The sequence below is a fragment of the Nothobranchius furzeri genome, chromosome 19 (genome assembly GCF_043380555.1).
Source record: "Nothobranchius furzeri strain GRZ-AD chromosome 19, NfurGRZ-RIMD1, whole genome shotgun sequence".
Taxonomy (NCBI): Eukaryota; Metazoa; Chordata; class Actinopteri; order Cyprinodontiformes; family Nothobranchiidae; genus Nothobranchius; species Nothobranchius furzeri.
Genome location: NC_091759.1, coordinates 9404658 through 9426358, shown reverse-complemented (window position 1 = coordinate 9426358; position 21701 = coordinate 9404658). Strand labels below are relative to the sequence as shown.

The 21701-nt window shown below is 42.9% G+C and overlaps 4 protein-coding genes across 16 annotated transcripts in view; 2 read left to right on the top strand and 2 right to left on the bottom strand.

Annotated features, from left to right (window-relative positions):
- The first annotated feature begins 745 nt into the window (after positions 1–745).
- glmp (glycosylated lysosomal membrane protein) lies at positions 746–4953 on the top strand. The gene is made up of 7 exons (XM_015973438.3): positions 746–901; positions 1582–1746; positions 3069–3167; positions 3246–3410; positions 3496–3714; positions 3806–4074; positions 4153–4953. Exons 1-7 carry the CDS (start codon positions 800–802, stop codon positions 4325–4327), a joined length of 1194 nt encoding a protein of 397 aa, XP_015828924.1. The 5' UTR covers positions 746–799; the 3' UTR covers positions 4328–4953.
- Positions 4954–5956: 1003 nt separating this feature from the next.
- jtb (jumping translocation breakpoint) lies at positions 5957–8551 on the bottom strand. 2 transcript variants are annotated; one of them, XM_015973439.3, is made up of 6 exons: positions 8349–8551; positions 7213–7478; positions 6909–6949; positions 6736–6824; positions 6574–6653; positions 5957–6342 (listed from the first exon to the last, which is right to left on the bottom strand). In XM_015973439.3, the coding sequence occupies exons 2-6, from the start codon at positions 7299–7301 to the stop codon at positions 6186–6188; spliced, it is 456 nt and encodes a 151-aa protein (XP_015828925.1). In that variant the 5' UTR covers positions 7302–7478; positions 8349–8551; the 3' UTR covers positions 5957–6185. The 2 variants fall into 2 exon arrangements, with proteins under 2 accessions (XP_015828925.1, XP_015828926.1); XM_015973440.3 differs by having other exon boundaries at positions 6574–6650.
- A 1615-nt stretch (positions 8552–10166) lies between these two features.
- LOC129164568 (uncharacterized) lies at positions 10167–14839 on the bottom strand. Of its 2 annotated transcripts, none has more exons than XM_054745031.2 (4): positions 14758–14839; positions 10775–10885; positions 10547–10660; positions 10167–10405 (listed from the first exon to the last, which is right to left on the bottom strand). In XM_054745031.2, exons 2-4 carry the CDS (start codon positions 10883–10885, stop codon positions 10283–10285), a joined length of 348 nt encoding a protein of 115 aa, XP_054601006.2. In that variant the 5' UTR covers positions 14758–14839; the 3' UTR covers positions 10167–10282. The 2 variants fall into 2 exon arrangements, with proteins under 2 accessions (XP_054601006.2, XP_054601007.2); XM_054745032.2 differs by having other exon boundaries at positions 10784–10885; positions 14758–14836.
- Positions 14840–19513: 4674 nt separating this feature from the next.
- Positions 19514–21701, top strand: part of rims2b (regulating synaptic membrane exocytosis 2b) — a 36170-nt gene continuing 33982 nt past the window's right edge. For all 11 annotated transcript variants that reach the window (XM_054745037.2, XM_054745035.2, XM_054745040.2 and 8 more), the window contains exons 1-2: positions 19514–19713; positions 19966–20129. In XM_054745037.2, coding sequence (XP_054601012.2) covers positions 19981–20129 — 149 coding nt within the window. In that variant the 5' untranslated portion in view covers positions 19514–19713; positions 19966–19980. The remainder of the gene's footprint in view (positions 19714–19965; positions 20130–21701) is intronic.

Genomic DNA, 21701 nt, shown 5'->3' with positions numbered 1-21701 from the left:
TCTTTGTTGAAATGGCTTTTGAATCAAAGTCCTCTCAGTTATTGTGATTATTTATGGCCAGAATTTATTTGAAGTGTTCCAGAGTCTAAACAAAAATCCAGATGTGTGCACATGAGAACAGAAAAGTTTTACTGAAGTTAGTTGTTAATCGATTGAGCAGTTAGAAGTTTCTGTGTGATTTTGTTCACATTTAAGATTCCACATTAAAGTGATTTGGCTCAGTTAAACTTTAAACAAATACAAAACATTTAATGTGCCTTATAAAACATTAGGATTCAAGTAAATGGCTATAAAGGTGTGTAAAATACTAAACATTTTCAGTATTAATGGTACAAAATGTAGAAAAAGTTGGTTTGTTTTCAGCACTTATTTTATTTTACCAACTGCCAGATAATGCTGGGTGTTTTGGCATCAATAGAGCTCCGGACCCCACGTGACTCTCAGTTAGTGGACGCCATTTTGGCATGCAAAAAAGGTAAACAAACAAATCCAAACAGTAAATATATTGAATTTCATCACTAAAATAATATAAAACAAATCTATCTGAAGGCTTTTGTTTTGAATTGCTGGTTATAATTAACAGTATTTCATTGGTTCAATGAAGAAGTCAGTCCTGAATAATATATTTATATTTTTAGGGGTTAATGTTCAAAAATCAAGACTTTCTTGGCTTATTGACTAAAATGATGATTAGACGTTTTATTGGCTGTTAAGTCACAAGGGGCGGGGCCTCAGTGTGGTCACCTGACATGAAGGAGGGAGGTCATGTGACCCACTGCACAGCTCGGTCACAACAGAGATGGCGGCCACGGGGAGGTTACTAATTAGTACGATTTTACTTGTTTTTACTTTTCGTTCATGTCTAAGTTTGTTTTACGGAGGAAATACTTACAAAAGAAAGGTAAGGAAATAGAAGTGACAGCAACGTGGTTTAAATTTAGACTTTAAAGGTCGAAAAGTATCGGAGGAAAATACAGGAAGTGATAGTGTTGATTAGAGATATGAAAGTCTTTATTTTTTGTTTATATGCTATATTAATCCGCTTATCCACGTTTCTTAATTCTATTATTTTAATGGTAAAATGCAGCTTGAAGAAAATATTTGAATGAAAAACAAACCCAAACCAGGTCAGTCATCGTTTTGTTTTGTTTCTATTTATTTTTTGGGAAATTTACTTTTTATTGCAATCTTAAGCTTTTCACATGGCCATCTGAAGCTGTTTCTTAACTGACCAGATTTTGGTCTATCATTAATATTAAAAATGACTTTTATTGCTAATAATCAGGTTGATTAATGGCAATATTATTGAAATGTGAAATGTCCATTTTTAAGTCAGTCTTTAATCCTGTTACTGCTCCATGGCTTACCCCTAACCTAAGCAACAAATGTAGCCCTTTGTCTTCAGGAAAAATTCTGTTTGCAGCAGTCATGTGAGTTGTGATAACTGAATCAGTTAAAAATCAATAGTCTTATCAGAAATGTGAATTCTGCGAAAGGACTTTCAGCTGATCAATCAGATAGTAAGCTGTTGCAGATTTTGATCAGTCCTGATTTGCAAATCTTTGTATTTTCGTATTTCAGCTGTTTGTGCAGCTGAACCCAAACTCAAGCTCTCTTCCTCGCGGTGGTGAACTGCTGCATGTGAGAGCTGTAGGACAAAACGACACGCTGCACTACCTGTTCTGCAGTCAAGGGGCACCAACACTGCTGCTCGTCCATACTAACAGTTCTTCTTCCACTGTCAAGGTTTGGCACATCGTCCGATTATGTAAATATAAATAAATATATTAATGTGCAATATACATCTTGTGTAAAACTGAGGAGAAGGTATACGTTGAAGATGGAAAAACTGGTCGTCCCACTATGACTGGTTGCATTATAAGTTTTAAGCCCTACCTCCTCCATATAAATAAATGGGACAATTTCCTGAGTAAAACATTAATGCACCACCAGATAATTGTATTGTTGAGTCACACAGTTGTTGCTGCTTGACTTATCGGCTGCAGTTGACACTGTCAATCATGGCTTCCTTTGCTCCATACTCTCTAGCATGGGTGTCACAGGGAAAGCACACTCCTGATTTGAATCGTACCGCACAGAACGACCATTCTGTATCTTGGTTCGGACAATCTTCTGCTCTTCACCATCTTTCCATAGGAGTTCCCCAGGGCTGTGTACTAGATCATCGAAGGATTGTTGACTAGCAGTGCCTACACCACGCTCAGGACAATCCAGACTCTTTTCATGTGTGTTTCCACAGATGTGGAATGACCTACCAGAACAGGGGCTTCCTTGTCGATTTTCAAGAAACTCCTGAAGACCCAGCTCTTCAGAGAGCATCTTCTAAACTAGCACCCTACCTGCACCGTCCCCCACTCTATTGTCTACTCCCTGTTCACTTCCCTTTATCATTTATTATGCTGCCTCACTGCCACCTACGATTGACTGACTAATGTTTGTTGTTAGCTTCAAGGTCAACGTGCTGGCTTCATTTTCTCTTGTAAGTTGCTTTGGAAAAAAGTGTTTGCTAAATATGTAAACATAGTTATCAGCTTGTTGCTGTATGTTCAGATTAAAATTATTCTAATAAACTTATTTGATCTTTTAAAAAAACTCATCATGATTTGTGTAGGGGAGGGGTAGGCAAGAAAACTCTAGGGCCATTCCCATCTGTACTGGGTCGGCCCGGGCCGGGTAGCCCCAGTCGACCCCAGCCTGGCCCGGTTGATTCCACACATCCTTGTCTTAAGCCCATGTGGGCTGATTCTACCCACCAATCAGAGGCTTGCTCTAATGGAAGGTGTGAGTTTGCTGTCAGCAGTGGGTGTGTTGGCCCTGGTCGGCCTGAAGCAGACCCCCTCGAGAAGAGGGCTGAGAATGAGCCTTGGTTGGCCCGGAAAAATACCAGGCCACCCAGATATGTAAACAACCTACGCTACCCGGCCCGGGCCGACCCAATACAGATGGGAATGGCCCATTAGTCCCAGTCTGGATTAGTATTCATTTTCATTTGATTTTTTGCAGACCAAGTATGATTTCTATCTAAATGTTTGGGTTTTGTGTTTCAGGTAAACTGGTCCCAGTTTTCGAGTCGTAATACCAGCGGCAGCCTAACGGTGGAGCCAGAGAGCAGCATCTTGTACAGCTCTGCTGTCGTCTTCAGTCGGGTCAGAAACATTAGCCAGTCTGTCCAAAGGAAAAACCCTGATGTGTGTTTATTGGATAACCCTGTTGTTGTTTTTTAGCTGTGGGAGTATGATGACGTAAACAACACCGCTGAGGCATCCTCAGACCTTCTCCCTCCGCACGAGCTGCAGGACTTCAGCTGGTCTCTTTTCAACCTGTCTGGTGCAACATCTCTGCTCTGTGGAGCCCCCTCGGACTCCACCAATGGGTCGCTCTGCCTGCAGGTTTGTCGCTATGGTGACAAAAGTCTGATTTTGAATACTAAAGAAAAAGATCATAATAAAATGTTTGACATTTTATCTTTTTCAGTTGTCTGTGTTTGACTCGGAGGGGCGTAACAAGTTATGGCCTCGCCTCCTACATTCTGCTAACTCCTCCCAGGTGGAGGTGTGGCTTAATGGCATATTGCCGAGATCAAATGCCTCCAGGTTTGTGTTGGAACTGCAGGCAGTGAGTGGGACCTATCCGCTAAGCAGAGTGGACACTCGCCAGTCCATCGATGACGAGTACACGCCGTCGATATTCAAGGTGATTATCAACGCCTTCATATGCTTTTGATTTGCCCTCCTCGGATGTCACCATGTCTTATTTGTGTTGTTTTTGTTCTTTCCTCTCTCAGATGTTCCAGTGGGTATCCTCAATAAACGGAAGCTCAGACATTCTGGGTTTTGTCCAGTGGAAGCCTGTGGCGTACAGGAAGTCCCATCCGGTGCTGGAGGACGCCACGCCTTGCCGCCACTCTGACCCAGATTCACAAAACGGAGAGGAAACGGCAGCTTTATCTGCTCTGATTCGAGGCTTCTATTCAAATCCAGAAGTTATGGGAATGAACGTGAGCTTCGGCATGGCAGGAGAACCCTTCTACAACAGCACCATGTTCCTCAGCTGGTTTGTTCACGATCTAATCGGATGTTTAAAATCAGAACAGGTGAATAAAAAAACCTGAGTGTGTTTTTCCTCTTTCAGGACCATGCTGGTGGGCGTTGGCTCTCCTCCCGTTGACTCGTTCTCTCCCCTGGTTCTCGCCATCATGGCGGTGTGTTTGGGGGCTCCTGTGATCCTCCTGCTCCTGGGGGGAGTTTTTGTCTTCCTCTATAAAAGGAGGCACGCTACGGTGACGGCCTACGAGCGAATCAACTGACGGCTGAGACCCAGCCAATGAGATGCAGAGGCTGTTTTTAAAACTGAAACATTTTAGAGTCAGGATGGACGAGGGAAATCAGGACAGGCTTTATCTTGTCTTGTAAATCGTTTTATTTTAAATAACAGATCAATTATTTGAAGTAGAAAGTTTTTCTAAATATCAGCAAGACTGTTAAGAGCGAAATGGTGCACAATCAGGAGCATTTATTATAAAAAAAATTATTCTAGTTGTGTATTTTTGAGAAATTTGTAAAGATTCAATGGATTTTTGATCTTTTCAAACCTGTTTTCCATCATGTTTTGATTCAAACTAAACAGACATCTTGTCCCAGTTTATCTCTAAGGGAAAAACATCATTTGTTGTATATTTAATGTTTTACTCAGCGGCTGCTTGCTTGCTTAACAGACTGGTGGATTTTCAGGGCTGATATTCAGCTGATTAATCCGCATTAAACGAGTCTACGGCAACATCATTTGTACTAAATGACAAATTTATGGAGGTTTTCTGAGCCTTAACAGAAAAATACAATTAATGTCATCCGAGAGGATTTGTCCTGAGTGGGAGGTTACGTTTAGAGGTTCAAACTTGAAATGATTAAAATAAAATAAATTGTATTTTGTAAATTGTTGGTTAAAGCTTTTGTTCAATCTGTGTCAATGTTTTATTTTAAGAAAATGTGCAATGTGTTTTTTTAACTTGGGATAAAAAGAGAAATTTAGAATTTTTTGCTTTTTCTTATGATTAAACTCAAGTTTTTTTTATTGTATCTTTGTTAAACAAGGTGAGCATTGGCTGCAATGCAAGAGTTTTAACTAAAATCATGAGAAAGACATTTTGGTCAAATCACTAGAAAACTTAACATATTACTAAATCTAGCACTCAACAGGTGGACGACTCAGCAAAATGTTTCGCTTCAGTTTATTTTGTCAGAAACTTCACAGAGAAACAAAAATAAACCAAACTATTATTTACAATAAAATCATCGGAACGGCGTCTGCTGATGAAACCTTTTCGATGACAAGAGGAAAAAAATTCACAGCTGAAAGTCAGAAACACTTTGGACAGAGAAGCGGATGATGTCACAGCTGGGTTTCAGATTCTCACTTGTTAAACTGGAGGTTTCTGTCCTGCTTCCATTTAGTTTGGTGCAGCAGCCAATTAGAGATCAGCCAGGAGTGATGTGGACCAACCAGGGAGATTTAAAACATCTTGAGTTGTTTTTGGCTTATTCATAATAAACACTTCCTCCACATTGTCAAACAATCTTTGTGTTTTAACATCAAAATAAATTTAAACTTTGTCCATTAAAGGGAGGAAAAACTTCACTATCATGTACTTCCTACAGAACTGAGGTCCTTTGGGAATGTTCCAGATCAGATTGAGGATATAATCGACATTTTGGCTCCAATAAGTGAACCTGAAGTGTTTCTGAAATATTTCAGTTTCACTTATTTTCACTCAGTCCAGGTCCTTTTTTTAAAAATCTGATCATCTCCAATTTCAATGTTTTAATTGACTTTTATCTCTCTCTATAAACTCTGTGCATTAAAATATACTTTAAAGTCTGTCGTCGTGCTGAGTTTGAACATTTCTGGTTTTAGTGTTTTAGCAGGAAGTGATGACGCTGGTGAAGATGAAACTTCTTCCAAGAGGAACTGAGCTGAGAGGCTCAAACATCCTTCTGCCCCCTCGCCATTTTTTTTATAAATACAGTTCATGTAGACCAGTCCATTTTCTGGCAGGCTTGGATTCCATCCTGGTCAATCTTGGTGCAGTCTCAAAACTTGGGTTCACCTCAGAACCACCAGCTGTTAAAATTACTGCTGTATGATAAAAACTAGAGAAGGTCCCCATCCTAGATGGATTCAATCTGGCGGCGGACCTTTTCAGAAGCCAGGCGATCCAGCTGGCGCTGACGAATGACCACCAGGACGGCAAAGAGAGCCGTCAAAGCCAACATGGCTGCCTCGAACTTCCAGAAGAGATGTTCCTCCATCAGAGCAGAGCGACAGCTGGATAAGAGTGTGAAGAGTTTTAGTTTTATTTTTTAAGACAGACTCACCTAACATCTGTACTAGCTGCCAAAGGTAAAATCTTATGAAAAATATTAATAATTTCAGGAAAACTCAAAATTTTGAGGAAACTTAAATCCCTAAATATGTTTCTGCAGCTTCACGTGTCCCTGATGAGTCAGAGAAAACACGATTGAAATCTAATCCTGGTATAGATAATTATGATCTGACCTTTTGTACTCCTCCTTGACAGTCTTGGTGCAGTTGACTCTTTCGACGTATCCCGTCTGGCTGCAGGCGGACCGCGCCTTCTGAGACGAACAAACAGAAATGTGTTACATTAGCACCACTGGTTAGAGCAGATACGACTCCTCAGAAGACCAGCTCACTTACAGAGTGGAAGTCGCTGCAGCGAACGCACTCCTCCAACACCACAAACTCCTCCGTTAACCAGCAGGGGAGGGCGCCCAGCTTTAAAGCAGCTTCAGAGAGACGTTAAGACACAAGAAAAACATTTATGTAAAGTTCTCAACCTGAACAGTTTGTGTCGGGAGGTATCAACGTACCTGTGGTTTTCTCTTCACTCAGCAGAGCTGCTCCGAACACTCTGGAAAAAAAAACTTTAGGCATCAAATACGTGAATACTTGAGGGTTTTACAGACATGGCGTGGACTATAGGGGACACTATGGACATAATTCAGCATAACCTTATATTCTTGCTTGTTTTTGCCTGAAATATTTGGGTTAAACTGAACATTCATGTAAATGATTCGATGATCTGTAAATGACTCAGTTCTAACTGATAACTGTCTACCTAAACAAGTTCTACGAAACCAGAGGGACTTCTGACCTCGATGCCCACAGACTCACCTGAGTGAGACGAGGCCCCAGAACAAAGCATGGAGGAGGAGCACCCGGGGTCGACAACAAGCAACTGGGATCCGACAGTCGCTCTCCATTAGTCCGCTTCTCAAAATGGAAGAAGACACCACAGCCACCTTGTTCCTGTGCTGCTGGTTACTGACCCGTAACCAAATGGTTCTGGAGCCGGTGCAGTCTTGACTCACACTTTCCTGTCTGTCTGCTCACATGGTGCTTAGACAAAATATGGATTTAAGGCAGCAGACAGCTGAACCCTAAAAGACAATCAAATCAGTCAGTAAATTTTTTCTAAGTTTATTTTTTTTGTAACTAATCTGACGTTTTCTAAATGTATTGACCTGGACTTATTAATTATAATGATAAAAGTGAAGGGGAAAAAAAATTGCAGGTAATGTACAATTTAAAATGTTTTCTTTGGCAAGGATGAATCCCGAAAAAGAACCCACGTGTCTCTCTTTACTCGTCTCTAATTAGAGATGCACTGATTCTGCTTCTGATGGCCGATACTAATTTCCTATTTTTGTGCTGCTCTCAACTGCTGTTAATTCATGGCAAAGAACAATAATAAACATAATTATTTTTATTTTCTAATTACCATAAAAATTAGGATTATGGAAATAAAATCTTTAACATGAACGATCTAGGCAAACCAAACAAAATCTACTTTTTCACATTTAGCTTGTCTGATCACAAATTCATTTTATGCGGCTGAATACGACCTGACTCTGATCCCCAGACTCCGACTCTGATCAGCGTAAAGTTTAACAAAACAATCTTTTAATATGTGAATTTATTTTAACATTTAATCCAAGATATTTTAAGGACTTAACGATCTTTAATTCATCTAAAAACTATTGCTAACAGATCATGATTCATATTAATCATCTGACTGCTACTAAGATAACAAACGTTGATACACTAGCAGCAAACCAGCTAACAAATATATTATTCAGACCATTTATCAGTCTAAACTTTGTTCACATAGATGAGTTATTAATAAACATGACACGTACACTAAAAGACACAAACACTATGAGGTTACAATTATTATTTGCACCCCACTCACACTGTTTACCTAGAAACTGAAGCTAACATTAGCAAAGTTTAGCTAACCGGACACTCACCGTAGTCCACTGGAACAACCGCCATATTTGAGTCAACACAAGAACCAAGAAGAAGATCAAATGTTTAAAAATTGAAATGCCACAAACTGTGTATTTGATTTAATGGTTTTTAGACGAAAAGCTGATGAAATTCACAGTCTGCTGCTACACCGGATTGCGAACAACCTCACACCATTTCGATAATATGGAAAAATACAAGTAATGCTTTCCGGTATGGTATTTTCAGAATAAAGGCAAGTCACAATTTTCATGCAGACAGGAACTATGTTTATACAAACATCATTGTTAACCCTAGAGACTCTTACGAATTTAACATCACTGTTACATTAAAAATTGAATTTTTTTTAATCTAAATGACCAACCTTTCACTTTCTCCTTGAAGCATCCACACAAATATAGCATTTACAAAAATATCATCCTCTCAAATACATTTTTGTCTTTCATTTCCTTTCTGTACTGGTAACCTCCAAATCTGAGACCATGGTTCTCGACCGGAAAAGGGTGGCTTGCCACCTCCGGGTCAGGGGAGAGGTCCTACCTCAAGTGGAGGAGTTTAAGTATCTCGGGGTCTTGTTCACGAGTGAGGGTAGGAGGGATCGGAAGATCGACAGGCGGATTGGTTCGGCGTCTGCAGTGATGCGGACGCTGAGCCGATCTGTCGTGGGGAAGAGGGAGCTGAGCCAGAAAGCCAGGATCTCGATTTACCGGTCGATCTACGTCCCAATCCTCACCTATGCTCGTGAGCTTTGGGTAATGACCGAAAGAACGAGATCGCGGATACAAGCGGCCGAAATGAGTTTCCTCCGTAGGGTGGCCGGGCTCAGCCTTAGAGATAGGGTGAGGAGCTCGGACATTCGGGAGGGACTCAGAGTAGAACCGCTGCTCCTCCGGATCGAAAGGAGCCAGTTGAGGTGGTTTGGGCATCTGGTCAGGATGCCTCCTGGACGCCTCCCCGGGGAGGTGTTTCGGGCATGTCCTGCCGGCAGAAGGCCCCCGGGTCGACCCAGGACACGTTGGAGAGGTTACATCTCCAATCTGGTCCGGGAACGCCTTGGGGTCCTGCCGGAGGAGCTGGTGGACAAGGCCGGGGAGAGGACGGCCTGGAGCTCCCTAATTGGTATGCTGCCCCCGCGACCCGGACCCGGATAAGCGGAGGAAGACGAAGACGACGAAGTACTGGTAACTTCTTTTAAAAATGTATTTAATTTGATTTGTTTTGAACTTTAATAGTTTATATTAAACACAACAAAAGAAAAGACACATTTCAAATAGTCTTTTATGAGTTTCTATGTTTACCCTACCTGTTTTCTTCCTAAAATATGTATAATTTCTTTCCAGTGTACAATCATTTGCATTATTATCAAATATTGATGATTTGAAATGTGTTTTTATTTAGCCATAGATGATCTGAAACCTGTACAGAATTTCAATTGGTTCCTTGGCTGTCCATGACACTAAACATTATGGTTAATGAAGGCATATTATTTTAGTTTACAATACACAATTTTGTTTTATTTTGAAAGCGTGGGACTGACACTAACTTTAGTTTCCTGAAACAGTTGTAGAACTGTTGTAAACGTAGCTGTTGGCGGAAGTCAGAGAAAAACGTCATCAGTGTTTCTGCACTTCCACTTGGTGGTGTTTGTTACACTACAGCCTCAAGCATCACTTCTATATTAATCTGTTCCATAAACACGTCTTACTAAAGAAAACGGACGTTTTTTTTATTTAAAGTGATCTATTTCAACTGCATTGATAGTAATAGTAAATAAACAACAGTAAATGTCCAAAACCAAAAAATAAAAAACCACCCAAAACTCAGAAATAACAATCAATTTAATGTGCATTAGCATTAAAACACTTTTTTAAATTAACTTCTATGAAAACATTTGCCAATATTAAAGCAAATTAAGTGTCTGATTGTCATTCTTCGTTTAGAGACTGTGAAGAAAAAAATGTGAACATCTGGAACCCCGAGGGCACCGACACATCTGGCCAGGTGGGAGTTTCTGGTTCCTCCACCAGGTGTGTCCCCGGCAGAACTTATCCATATTACACTGAAAGAGGAAAGGAAGGAGGAGCATTACTAACCCTTCATACTCACTCTGTATGTGAACAGAGAAAATTACACTTTTGTTATGAAGAGTGGACAATGACAACACACAAAGGTCCTTCTGGCACCGAAAGAAGACATTTACCAGGATGGTGATTCTGCGTCTCTTCAGGCGTTTGCAGATTCCAGGAAGTCGTATGAAGTCGTTCTTCTTTAAAGATCTGACTACGTTTAACTCAGAGTTTACAGAAATCTTCTCCTGCAGGTAAGATCAGTTGATTATAAACACACGTGAGAGCTGTGTGATGGAATAATTTAATAGTCTACAAGTAGAAACTACATTTTAAATAGTTTTTTGTAACCCAGCACGCACCTGTCCTACCTGTAGTTGTGCTGTTGCAGGAGTGAAGTCTGGCAGACTGCAGTCGACCTTTGGCAGAGAGCTGATCAGCAGCAGAAGCACTGCACACACACCCAGCTTCATCTTTCAGTCGTGTACCGATTTGATGCCAATCATGCATGAACAAATAAATGAATCAGTGCTTCAGCCATCCACAGAAAAACAACAACAACAAACAACTGTTGTGTAATAAAACACAATAAATTTGACAGAAGGAGTACAATAATCCTCTTAGGCTGGTTTATGAGTCACATGGCCACATGATGACATCACACTGATCCCCTTAAAAAAACTACTGTCAGATCATCAACACAATCAGTGTGTCCATCTCCTCCCCTGTCTTCAGGGGCATCAGAAGTTAAGATAATCATTAATGTTCATATTACAGGTAATCCTGAAAGTAAACAGAAAAATAGTTTCTCATTTTTAAATGCTAAGTGCTGCATGCTCTTTTAAAATGGTGACAAAAAAGCTTTTAACCACTATTTCTGTTTAAAATAATCTAATTAGAGAATAAGCAATGCTAACATGAAAAATTCTCCATTTTATATTTAGCCTTTTTGTGCAGAAGGTGCTTTTTTAAATGTCAAAATGCATAAACTGGTCTCAGTATTTTTACTGGTCCCACTTGAAGCAGCAGATGTTTTTATTTTATTTTATTTTATTTATTTTGTCACATGCATCTTTATCTGGTTTACCTGTAGCTGCAGAGGGTTCATTCACTGATGTCAATTAGTCAAAAATATTAGTCTAGGTTTAAAAAAAAGGACGTTATTTGATAAAACTAATTTTACACATTTCAATAAACATCCCAAACACAGTCCAATTATAGTTCTATAATATAGTTCGCCCTGCTGAACGTTCGCTCCATAGCAAATAAAACTCTCATCCTTGGATATATGTTTAATGAAGAACATCTGATTTCATGTTTTTGACAGAAACTTGGCAGACGGAACAAGATCACATGCTTTTATACAAGTTGTGCCCTCCCGGGTGTTCTGTGTTTGGAACCCCACGTGCCGAACGGTGAGGAGGCGGACTCGGTCTTATCTACAGGGACTGCTTCTCCTGTCGGCTTATGAACCAACCCTCTTACAACTCCTTTGAGCTGCAAATGGTTATGGTTGGGAAAACTGACTCATTTTACTGTGTTTTAGTTTATCGTCCTCCTGGTCCTGCATTCATGTCTTTAGATGAATTTTCAGAGTTCTTGTCCGGTGTTATTAAACTTGAGAATGTTTTAATCCTTGGAGATATGAACGTTCATATTGATGATCCTTCTTGCAAGACAGCATCGGAGCTACTGAATCTCACTGAGTCATTCCATTTTAAACAGCATGTGTCTGGCTCTACACATTCGAAAGGCCATGCCGTAGATGTAGTTTTTTCTTTTGGCCTTAATATAGACCTGCTGAGGGTTGTGGATGTTCATTTTACTGATCACTGTTGTGTATACAGTGAACCCTCGTTTATCGCGGTAGATGCGTTCCAGACCTGGCCGCGATAGGTGAAAATCCGCGAAGTAGGGACACCATATTTACAGTATTTATTTAACAGGTAGTATTCAGTATTCAGACTTTTAAAACCCTCCCTTTACATAGTAATGTATTTTTACTTGTTTTTTTTATAGTTTTATTACAAAAAGTGCATTTTATGATGAAATTGATGAAAAAAAACAGGAATTTCTTGATATTTCGCATAGAAAAATACAGCGAATCGGTGAAAAATACCGCGAATCAGTGAAAAATACCGCGAATCGGCGAATTTCCTTTGAATAAGGCTCCAAAGAAAAAATCCGCGAAGTCGTGAATCCGCGATAAACGAACCGCGAAGTAGCGAGGGATCACTGTATTTTAATCTGTGTTTTAAATTAGAAAGTAAACCTCGTAAAGTAATTTCCCAAAGGCGAATTATAAGTCAAACTGCTGTTGAAAAATTCTCCAATCTGTTTGAATCAGAACGTTTTGATGGTCACAGTGATGCTGATCATTTTATTGACTCACTGTTTGTCCCTTCTAAACGAGGTTGCCCCAGTTAGGGAACAAATATCTTTTCCTAAAAACACTATCCCTTGGATGGATGAAAATATTAAGCTGTTTAGGAGATCTTGCCGTAAGGTGGAACATTTGTAGAAATCTACAAAACTTGAGGTCCACAGATTGCAATTAAAAGAGTTGATCTCATTGCTCAACAAGTTGATTAAACAGGCCAGATCATCTTACTTTTCTAACCTTGTGAACATGAACAGAAAAAACCCTAAATTCTTGTTTGACACCAACGGTAAAATTGTTTCACCGACAGCTTCCATGGTACCTGTATTTTCTACAGGGGACTGCAACAGATTTTTAAACTTTCCCCTGTCTTAAATTCTAATATTGGTCACTCAGAATGCTTGTGGTCCTCATTTATTCCTGTCACTGTGGAGGACATAAAAGCTGCTCTGGAAAACATGAGGCCTTCTTCTTTTTAACATTTCGCTTTCTACTGGGTCAGTTCCAAGCTACTTCAAGCAGCCTTAAGCCCTATTTTGAAAAAGACCAATTTGGACCCATCTGAACTTGGCAACTATAGGCCAATTTCAAAACTCCCTTTTTTGGCTAAAGTTCTGAAGAAGTTGGTGGCAGGGCAGCTGACTACTTTTCTGGACCTTAATAATGTTTTAGATAAGTTCCAATCAGGCTTTCGTAAGATGCATTCCACTGAAGCAGCTCTGTTAAAGGTATCTAATGATGTACTGATGGCGGCAGACTCTGGCCAATATACTGTACTGGTTTTATTGGATTTGTCTTCAGCTTTTGACACGGTTGACCATAAAATTCTGTTACATCGACTTCAAAATGAGTTAGGATTTTCTGGTACTGTTCTGAAGTGGTTTTCTTCCTATTTAAATAACAGAACATTTTCTTTATGTGTAAACAAGATTAGGTCTGAAGTCACATCTTTGCTTCACGGTGTTCCCCAGGGCTCGGCCCTTGGCCCAATTTTGTTTCTTTTATATATTTGCCCTCTTGGGGAGATTATTCAAAGCTTTAAAAATGTGTCCTACCAATATATGGGGATGACATTCAACTGTACTGCTCCTTCAAGGACACAGAGTTTAACAAGTTAGATGACCTACTTGATTCCATTGAGTGTATTAAGGACTGGCTAGCCAGTAACTTTCTTCAGTTGAACTCAAGCAAGACTGAAACATGATCATTGCTCCTGAACAGAAAGTGCTTTTAATCGAACAACACCTCGGTTCCCTGAGCTCCTCAGTCCAGACCAGTCTCAGAAACCTTGGTGTTCTTTTTGACCAGTCCACGTCTTTGAGCTGCCACTCAAACATTTAGTAAAAAATTGCTTTTACCATTTGAGAAACATTTCCAAATTGAGAGCATTTACTTCAAAATCGGACTTGGAGATGATTATCCATGCTTTTATTTCTTCTTGTTTAGATTATTGTAACTCTATCTTTACTTGTTTTAACAAATCAGATGTCAGTCGTCTCCAGTTGGTCCAGAACGCTGCACCAAGGCTTTTAACAGGAACCAATAGAAGGGCTCACATAACACCGGTTTTATCTTCTTTACATTGGCTACCGGTCAAGTTTAGAATAGATTTTTAAATTTTAGTTTTGACTTTTAGAGCCCTTAATGGACAAGCTCCACAATATTTATCAGACCTTTTAATCCCTCACTCTTCTGGCCGCACTCTACGGTCCTCGGGTCAGAACCTACTGAAGGTCCCTAAGACCAGATTTAAAACTAGAGGGGACCTGTCCTTTCAAGCTGTAGCTCCCAGACTTTGGAACGCCCTGCCCCTGTTTCTTTGTGTGGCCGACTCTGTTGATTCTTTTAAAAAGTAGCTGAAGACACTTTTATTTAGACAAACTTTTATGTAAACTGACCTTGTGCTCCTGTCCTGTTTTATCTGTGAAAAGTGCTATATAAATAAAGTTTTACTTACTTACTTACCGGTATTCTAAGTGCAGGTCAATAGGTCATCCGATTTCTAGGACCAATCTCTGATTCCTGCTCTAGATGCTGCTATTATAGTTGTCCAACAGAGGGCGATGTTCTCCACTAAATACATCAGAGAATTTCAAATGGTGAGACTTTTTTGAAATAAGATTTTAATTTATGTTACTATATTTTTTTAAACTCCAGTCATAATATAATATAATATAATATAATATAATATAATATAATATAATATAATATAATATAATATAATATAATATAATATAATATAATATAATATAATATTATCGTGGTGGAGTTTGAGTGCCCTAATGATCCTAGGAGCTATGTTGTCTGGGGCACTTAGTGCCCCTGGTAGGGTCTCCCATGACAAATTGGTCTTAGGTGAAGGGTGAGACAAAGAACGGTTCGAAGGATCTTTCATGGCGGTTAAAATGAAGAGTCGGAGTACCCGGCCCGGAGGGTTACCGGGGTCCCACCCTGGAGCCAGGCCTGGGGTTGGGGCCCGTGAGCGAGCGCCTGGTGGCCGGGCTTTCGCCCATGGGGCCCGGCCGGGCCCAGCCCGAACCGGATACATGGGCTCGTCCAACTGTGGACCCACCACCCGCAGGAGGAACATGAAGGGTCCGGTGCAATGCGAATCGGGTGGCAGACCAAGGCGGGAGCCTTGGCGGTCCAATCCCCGGACAAGAAAACTAGTTTTTGGGACATGGAACGTCACCTCGCTGGCGGGGAAGGAGCCGGAGCTTGTGGCAGAGGTTGAGCGGTACCGGCTAGATATAGTCGGACTCACCTCGACACATTGCATTGGCTCTGGAACCCGAGACCTGGAGAGGACTTGGACACTCTACTTTGCTGGAGTTGCTCCGGGTGAGAGGCGGAGGGCTGGGGTTGGCTTTTTGTTAGCTCCGAGACTCTCTGCCTGTGTGTTGGGGTTTACCCCGGGGGACAAGAGGGTAGCTTCCTTGCGCCTTCGGGTCGGGGAACGGGTCCTGACTGTTGTTTGTGCTTATGGGCCAAATATCAGTTCAGAGTACCCACCCTTTTTGGAGTCCCTGGGAAGAGTGCTAGATAGTGCTCCATCAGGGGACTCCATTGTCCTGCTGGGGGACTTCAATGCTCACGTGGGCAATGACAGCTTGACCTGGAGGGGTGTGATTGGGAGGAACGGCCCACCTAATCTGAACTCGAGCGGTGTTTTGTTATTGGACTTCTGTGCAAGCCGCAGTTTGGCCATAACGAACACCATGTTCGAACATAAGGATGCCCACCGGTACACTTGGTACCAGGGCAGCCTAGGTCACAGGTCGATGATAGATTTTGTAGTCGTATCATCTGACCTGCGGCCGTATGTTTTGGACACCCGAGTGAAGAGAGGGGCGGAGCTGTCAACTGATCACCACCTGGTGGTGAGTTGGATCAGATGGCAAGGGAACATGCCGCGTAGACCTGGCAGACCCAAACGCATAGTGAGGGTCTGCTGGGAACGCCTGGCAGAAGAACCTGTCAAGACGGTCTTCAACTCCCACCTCCGGCAGAGCTTTGACCACGTCCCGAGAGCAGTGGGGGACATTGAGTCCGAGTGGGCCTTGTTCCACTCTGCGATTGTCGAGGCGGCTGTTGCTAGCTGTGGCCGTAAGGTGGCCGGTGCCAGTCGTGGTGGCAACCCCCGTACCCGCTGGTGGACACCAGAGGTTCGGGGAGCCGTCAGGCTGAAGAAGGAGGCCTACAGGGCGTGGCTGGTCTGTGGGTCTCCGGAGGCAGCAGACAGGTACCGGATAGCCAAGCGGGGTGCAGCAGTGGCAGTTGCCGAGGCAAAATCTCGGGCGTGGGAGGAGTTTGGTGAGGCCATGGAGAAAGACTATCGATCGGCTCCAAAGAGGTTCTGGCAAACTGTCCGGCGCCTCAGGAGAGGAAGGCAGCAACTCGCTCACACTGTTTACAGTGGGGATGGGGAGCTGCTGACGTCAACTGAGGCTATAGTCGGACGGTGGAAGGAATACTTTGAGGAGCTCCTCAATCCCACCAATGCGCATTCCGAGGAGGAACCAGAGCTGGGAGGCCTGGGGATGGACTGTCCGATCTCGGGGGCAGAAGTTGCTGAGGTAGTCAAACAACTACACAGCGGCGGAGCCCCGGGGGCGGATGAGGTTCGTCCTGGGTATCTCAAGGCTATGGATGTTGTAGGGCTGTCATGGTTGACACGTCTCTACAACATTGCGTGGTCATCGGGGGCAGTTCCTAGGGAGTGGCAGACCGGGGTGGTGGTCCCCATCTTTAAGAAGGGTGACCTGAGGGTGTGTTCCAACTATAGGGGGATCACACTCCTCAGCCTCCCTGGAAAGGTCTACGCCAAGGTACTGGAGAGGAGGGTCCGATCGATAGTTGAATCTCAGATAGAGGAGGAGCAATGTGGTTTTCGTCCTGGCCGTGGAACTGTGGACCAGCTCTATACCCTTGCAAGGGTGATGGAGGGGGCATGGGAGTTTGCCCAACCAATCCACATGTGTTTTGTGGATTTGGAGAAGGCTTATGACCGTGTCCCCAGGGGCACCCTGTGGGGGACACTCCAGGAGTATGGGGTGGGTGGCTTTCTGTTAAGGGCCATTCAGTCCCTTTACCAGAGGAGCGTGAGTTTGGTCCGCATAGCCGCTAGTAAGTCAGACCTGTTCCCAGTGAGGGTTGGACTCCGCCAGGGCTGCCCTTTGTCACCGGTTCTGTTCATCACTTTTATGGACAGAATTTCTAGACGCAGCCGTGGTGTGGAGTGTGTCGAGTTTGGTGGCAGGAGAATCTCGTCTCTGCTTTTTGCGGATGATGTGGTCCTCCTAGCTTCATCCAGCTCTGACCTTCAGCTCTTGCTGGGTAGGTTCGCGGCCGAATGTGAAGCAGCTGGGATGAGGATCAGCACCTCCAAATCTGAGACCATGGTTCTCGACCGGAAAAGGGTGGCTTGCCACCTCCGGGTCGGGGGAGAGGTCCTACCTCAAGTGGAGGAGTTTAAGTATCTCGGGGTCTTGTTCACGAGTGAGGGTAGGAGGGATCGGGAGATCGACAGGCGGATTGGTTCGGCGTCTGCAGTGATGCGGACGCTGAGCCGATCTGTCGTGGGGAAGAGGGAGCTGAGCCAGAAAGCCAGGCTCTCGATTTACCGGTCGATCTACGTCCCAATCCTCACCTATGGTCATGAGCTTTGGGTAATGACCGAAAGAACGAGATCGCGGATACAAGCGGCCGAAATGAGTTTCCTCCGTAGGGTGGCCGGGCTCAGCCTTAGAGATAGGGTGAGGAGCTCGGACATTCGGGAGGGACTCGGAGTAGAACCGCTGCTCCTCCGGATCGAAAGGAGCCAGTTGAGGTGGTTTGGGCATCTGGTCAGGATGCCTCCTGGACGCCTCCCCGGGGAGGTGTTTCGGGCATGTCCTGCCGGCAGAAGGCCCCCGGGTCGACCCAGGACACGTTGGAGAGGTTACATCTCCAATCTGGTCCGGGAACGCCTTGGGGTCCTGCCGGAGGAGCTGGTGGACAAGGCCGGGGAGAGGACGGCCTGGAGCTCCCTAGTTGGGATGCTGCCCCCGCGACCCGGACCCGGATAAGCGGAGGAAGACGAGACGAGACGAGACGAGACGATATGATATGATATGATATGATATGATATGATATTATATTAATTATATTATATTATATTTTCAAAAAGTGTTTTGCTCTTAAATGTTTTTTTTTACTTTAACAAAGATTGCAACGGTTTCTTTGAGACAAATGGAAAAATTATAAATTTACAATTACATATAAAGATCGTTTAAATGGAAAAGATTTTCTGCTTGAGCTGCAGGAGATACCGAGAAGCTGGGGTCCAGAACTACAACTTAGACATTTTTGCCAACATTCTTACTGTATATTATGGTGAGTCTCAAAATGAACTTTGTCTGTAAAATTCTGAGTTTATTTTCCAAATTGTTAGGAGTCATTTTTCACCAGAAACGATTATTTTGTAAAATTAAAGAAAATTAAGATAATCATTGCTTTATATATATGGCGTTTTTGCATTTGTTTAGTGCAGCTGTAAAAGATCAGGGTGTTAATTTTGTGCCTTAAATAAATAACCAACACTAAATTTTAAATTATTATTTGAATAGTATTTTCTATTTGTCATAAAAACAGAGTGCTTTTCATGTTTTAAACTTTAAATAATTCCAACACATCTGTAAAACTTTATGCAGTGGTTATATCAGAGGAGCTGAAGAGCCTCATGTGGCTCCAGAGCCAATCAGGACACATCATTTATCATTAAAATAGGAAGCTAATTCCTGCAGCGGTGCCACAAACATGACCCATGTCAAAAAGAACATCAAATCAGACAGGAGGAGCGAGTCAGAAAAATGGCTCCAGCTGCTGAAAGAAATTTGAAATGCAGCAGAAGCAGATTGTTCGGATTTGGCTCTGATTGGTGAAATGTTATTTGTGAAATCTGCCTGAATCGTGACTCCAGCAGCAGTCAGAGGTAATTGGGTTATTTATAAAACGCAGAGTGACTGATTGATTGGCTGCTGAGAGGGTTTGGTTGTATTTCTATCTTTGGCTGCAGGTCTATGTTTAGCTTCCGCAGCACCCTCCTCCACCACCGCCACCCGCCGACTACCAGCTGATATTTGTCGCACGTAACGTCGTCTCGTGTCGTGGCTCCGCCCCTTTTCTATGGAGGATTTATTTATTTTCTCCGTCTCCTCCGCCGCCGCTGCGTCCATTATCACCGAGACGAAACGAAGAGAGCCCCGCGGAATAACGCGACGACACCAGGCCGAGCAGAAGGGCTTGACTGCCGCGGAGGGGTGAAGGATGAGCGCCGCCGGCTGGACGGAGAGCCGACCGGAACCGCCGCCGCTGAGCACCGGAGGAGGCGACATGATGAACGCAGAATAAACAGGCAGGAGGACGCCGCTGCGCCTGTCGGTGAGAGAGGCGATGGATGGGGTGGATGGATGAAGGGTGGACATATAAACAGGTGGATGGTGTGATGGAGGGTGCAGATGTAGCTCTCTGACCGTTGCCGGAGGCTCCACGCGCGGCCGCAGAGCTGCATCCAGAGCCACCGAACGCATCTGACTAAAATAATACGTGAACACGCTGCAGCTTTGCAGCCTCCATCACCATCACCACCTTCATCATTATTCACTGACAGACTTCGGCGATCTTTTCTTCCAGCGGCTCTCAGTCAGCATGTCTGGAGCCACCGGACCTGCACCGCCCCCTGGGGCCGGGTCGGATCTGCCGGACCTGAGCCACCTGACAGAGGAGGAGCGGCGCATCATCCTCTCGGTGATGGAGAGACAGAAGAAGGAGGAGGAGAAGGAGCAGAGCATGTTAAAGTGAGTGTGCTCTCAGTTAGTTGGGATCATGATCAGCTGCAGCAGCAATACGATGAAGATGTCATGTGACGTGAGGAGGAAGGTTACCTTGGACTTATGGCCACTTTTCTGGATAAATAGCAAACCCGAGAGCTGTTTGGTTACCCATCTAGAGCAAATCTGAATAACGCAAAGACAAAGTGTAACAAAAAGAGCCAAATGTAATCAAAATGACAGAAGCAACGACTTTTATTTAACTAAACAGCTCTGCGGGGTTCAAATCTGTATCTGTGTTTACTTTGGTGCAATAATTCTGCACACACGTGCTCTTTACTCTTGGCTGAATCCTCTGAAGGTTTTGTGGTTATTACCTTGAACAAAACCTTTGATTGTTTCTCAGGCTGTGTGCTTGTTTGTTACCGCCAGCCCTTCTGCTTTTGTTTGGTTTTAATTACAGCAGACTTAATCCAGTTATCCCATTAGGGAGTGTTGGTGGGCCGGTGATTGTGCTTTAATGTGGATCAAAACGTCTTGAGGTTTGGGGATCTTTGGATCACGTTGTTTCAAATGTAAGAAATACATTTTTTTTTATCAGTCAGTGTCTCAAAATGATCAGTTCACAGATCTGATTGTTGAAATGAGAACAAATTTACTGTTTAAGTCACCAGAAATACATTAGCTTTAAAGTGTTCATTTATACAAGGAATAGAAACAGATGAACCGGTGTTTGTAGGAAGGTTATTTGATGGTTTCTAATAATGTGAGATGATGTTTTTGGTTACTAGTCGAGCTGCTGTAACCACTGATGCCCAGCAGATGTCTCTGAAGACAATCCGGTAAAGTTACAAGAGTATCAAACTGAGGTAGAATCCTTTAGAGCTGTGAAAAACCCTGTTTTTGCTTTTTCTGGTCACTGAAATGTTTCATCAGTCAAACAAATTTCAATACCAAAGACAATTCAAGAAAATACAAAAAATGATTTAAAACTTTTCACAGCTAAGAAATTACTTCCTGTCTGACAACATGAAGTAAACTAAAAGATATCAAAAAGCAAATCCCCCACCCTTCTGAAGAAATTGAAGATCAGAAGAAATTGAAGAACAGCAACTAAAAATGTCATCCACGTGAGAGTTAGGAGAAAAACAACTGAAAGGACAAAACGTGTTGATCCCAGAGACTTTTGCGAAAACGATCGTGTGGATAAACCACACAACCTAACCCCAACCCCTTACTCTAACCCTAACCAGTGGGAAGGTGTGTCGCCTACCTAGAGTAACACTAACACTTAACATTTGAAAAAAAGAGAACCATACAATCAAACATGGTGGTGGTAGTATCATGGTCTGGTCTACAGCAGGACCTGGATACTGGGGAATTCTGTTGTACCAGAAAACCCTGAAGGAGAATAATCTGACCTTTGACCCTAAATGGGACATTTGTGCAGGAAAATCCTCCAACATGGCTGAATTAAAACAATTATGGAAAGATAAGTGAGACAAAATTCCTCCACAGGGATGTGAGACACTCATTACCAGTTATTAAGTTTCAGGGTGAACTAGGTTTACACTTACGGTTCAGGCTGTTGTGGATAGT

Bases quoted from the DNA above. Each gene is read 5' to 3' on its own strand.
- glmp (XM_015973438.3), top strand. From the start codon at position 800: ATGGCGGCCACGGGGAGGTTACTAATTAGTACGATTTTACTTGTTTTT. The intron at 1,747-3,068 runs GTTTGGCACATC...TTTGTGTTTCAG, and splicing joins GTTCTTCTTCCACTGTCAAG to GTAAACTGGTCCCAGTTTTC. The intron at 4,075-4,152 runs GTTTGTTCACGA...TTCCTCTTTCAG, and splicing joins AGCACCATGTTCCTCAGCTG to GACCATGCTGGTGGGCGTTG.
- jtb (XM_015973439.3), bottom strand. From the start codon at position 7,301: ATGGAGAGCGACTGTCGGATCCCAGTTGCTTGTTGTCGACCCCGGGTG. The intron at 6,825-6,908 runs GTACGTTGATAC...GTCTCTCTGAAG, and splicing joins GAGTGAAGAGAAAACCACAG to CTGCTTTAAAGCTGGGCGCC. The intron at 6,343-6,573 runs GTCAGATCATAA...ACTCTTATCCAG, and splicing joins GTCAAGGAGGAGTACAAAAG to CTGTCGCTCTGCTCTGATGG.
- LOC129164568 (XM_054745031.2), bottom strand. From the start codon at position 10,885: ATGAAGCTGGGTGTGTGTGCAGTGCTTCTGCTGCTGATCAGCTCTCTG. The intron at 10,661-10,774 runs GTGCGTGCTGGG...TCTTACCTGCAG, and splicing joins CACAACTACAGGTAGGACAG to GAGAAGATTTCTGTAAACTC. The intron at 10,406-10,546 runs GTAAATGTCTTC...TTCCTCTTTCAG, and splicing joins GACGCAGAATCACCATCCTG to TGTAATATGGATAAGTTCTG.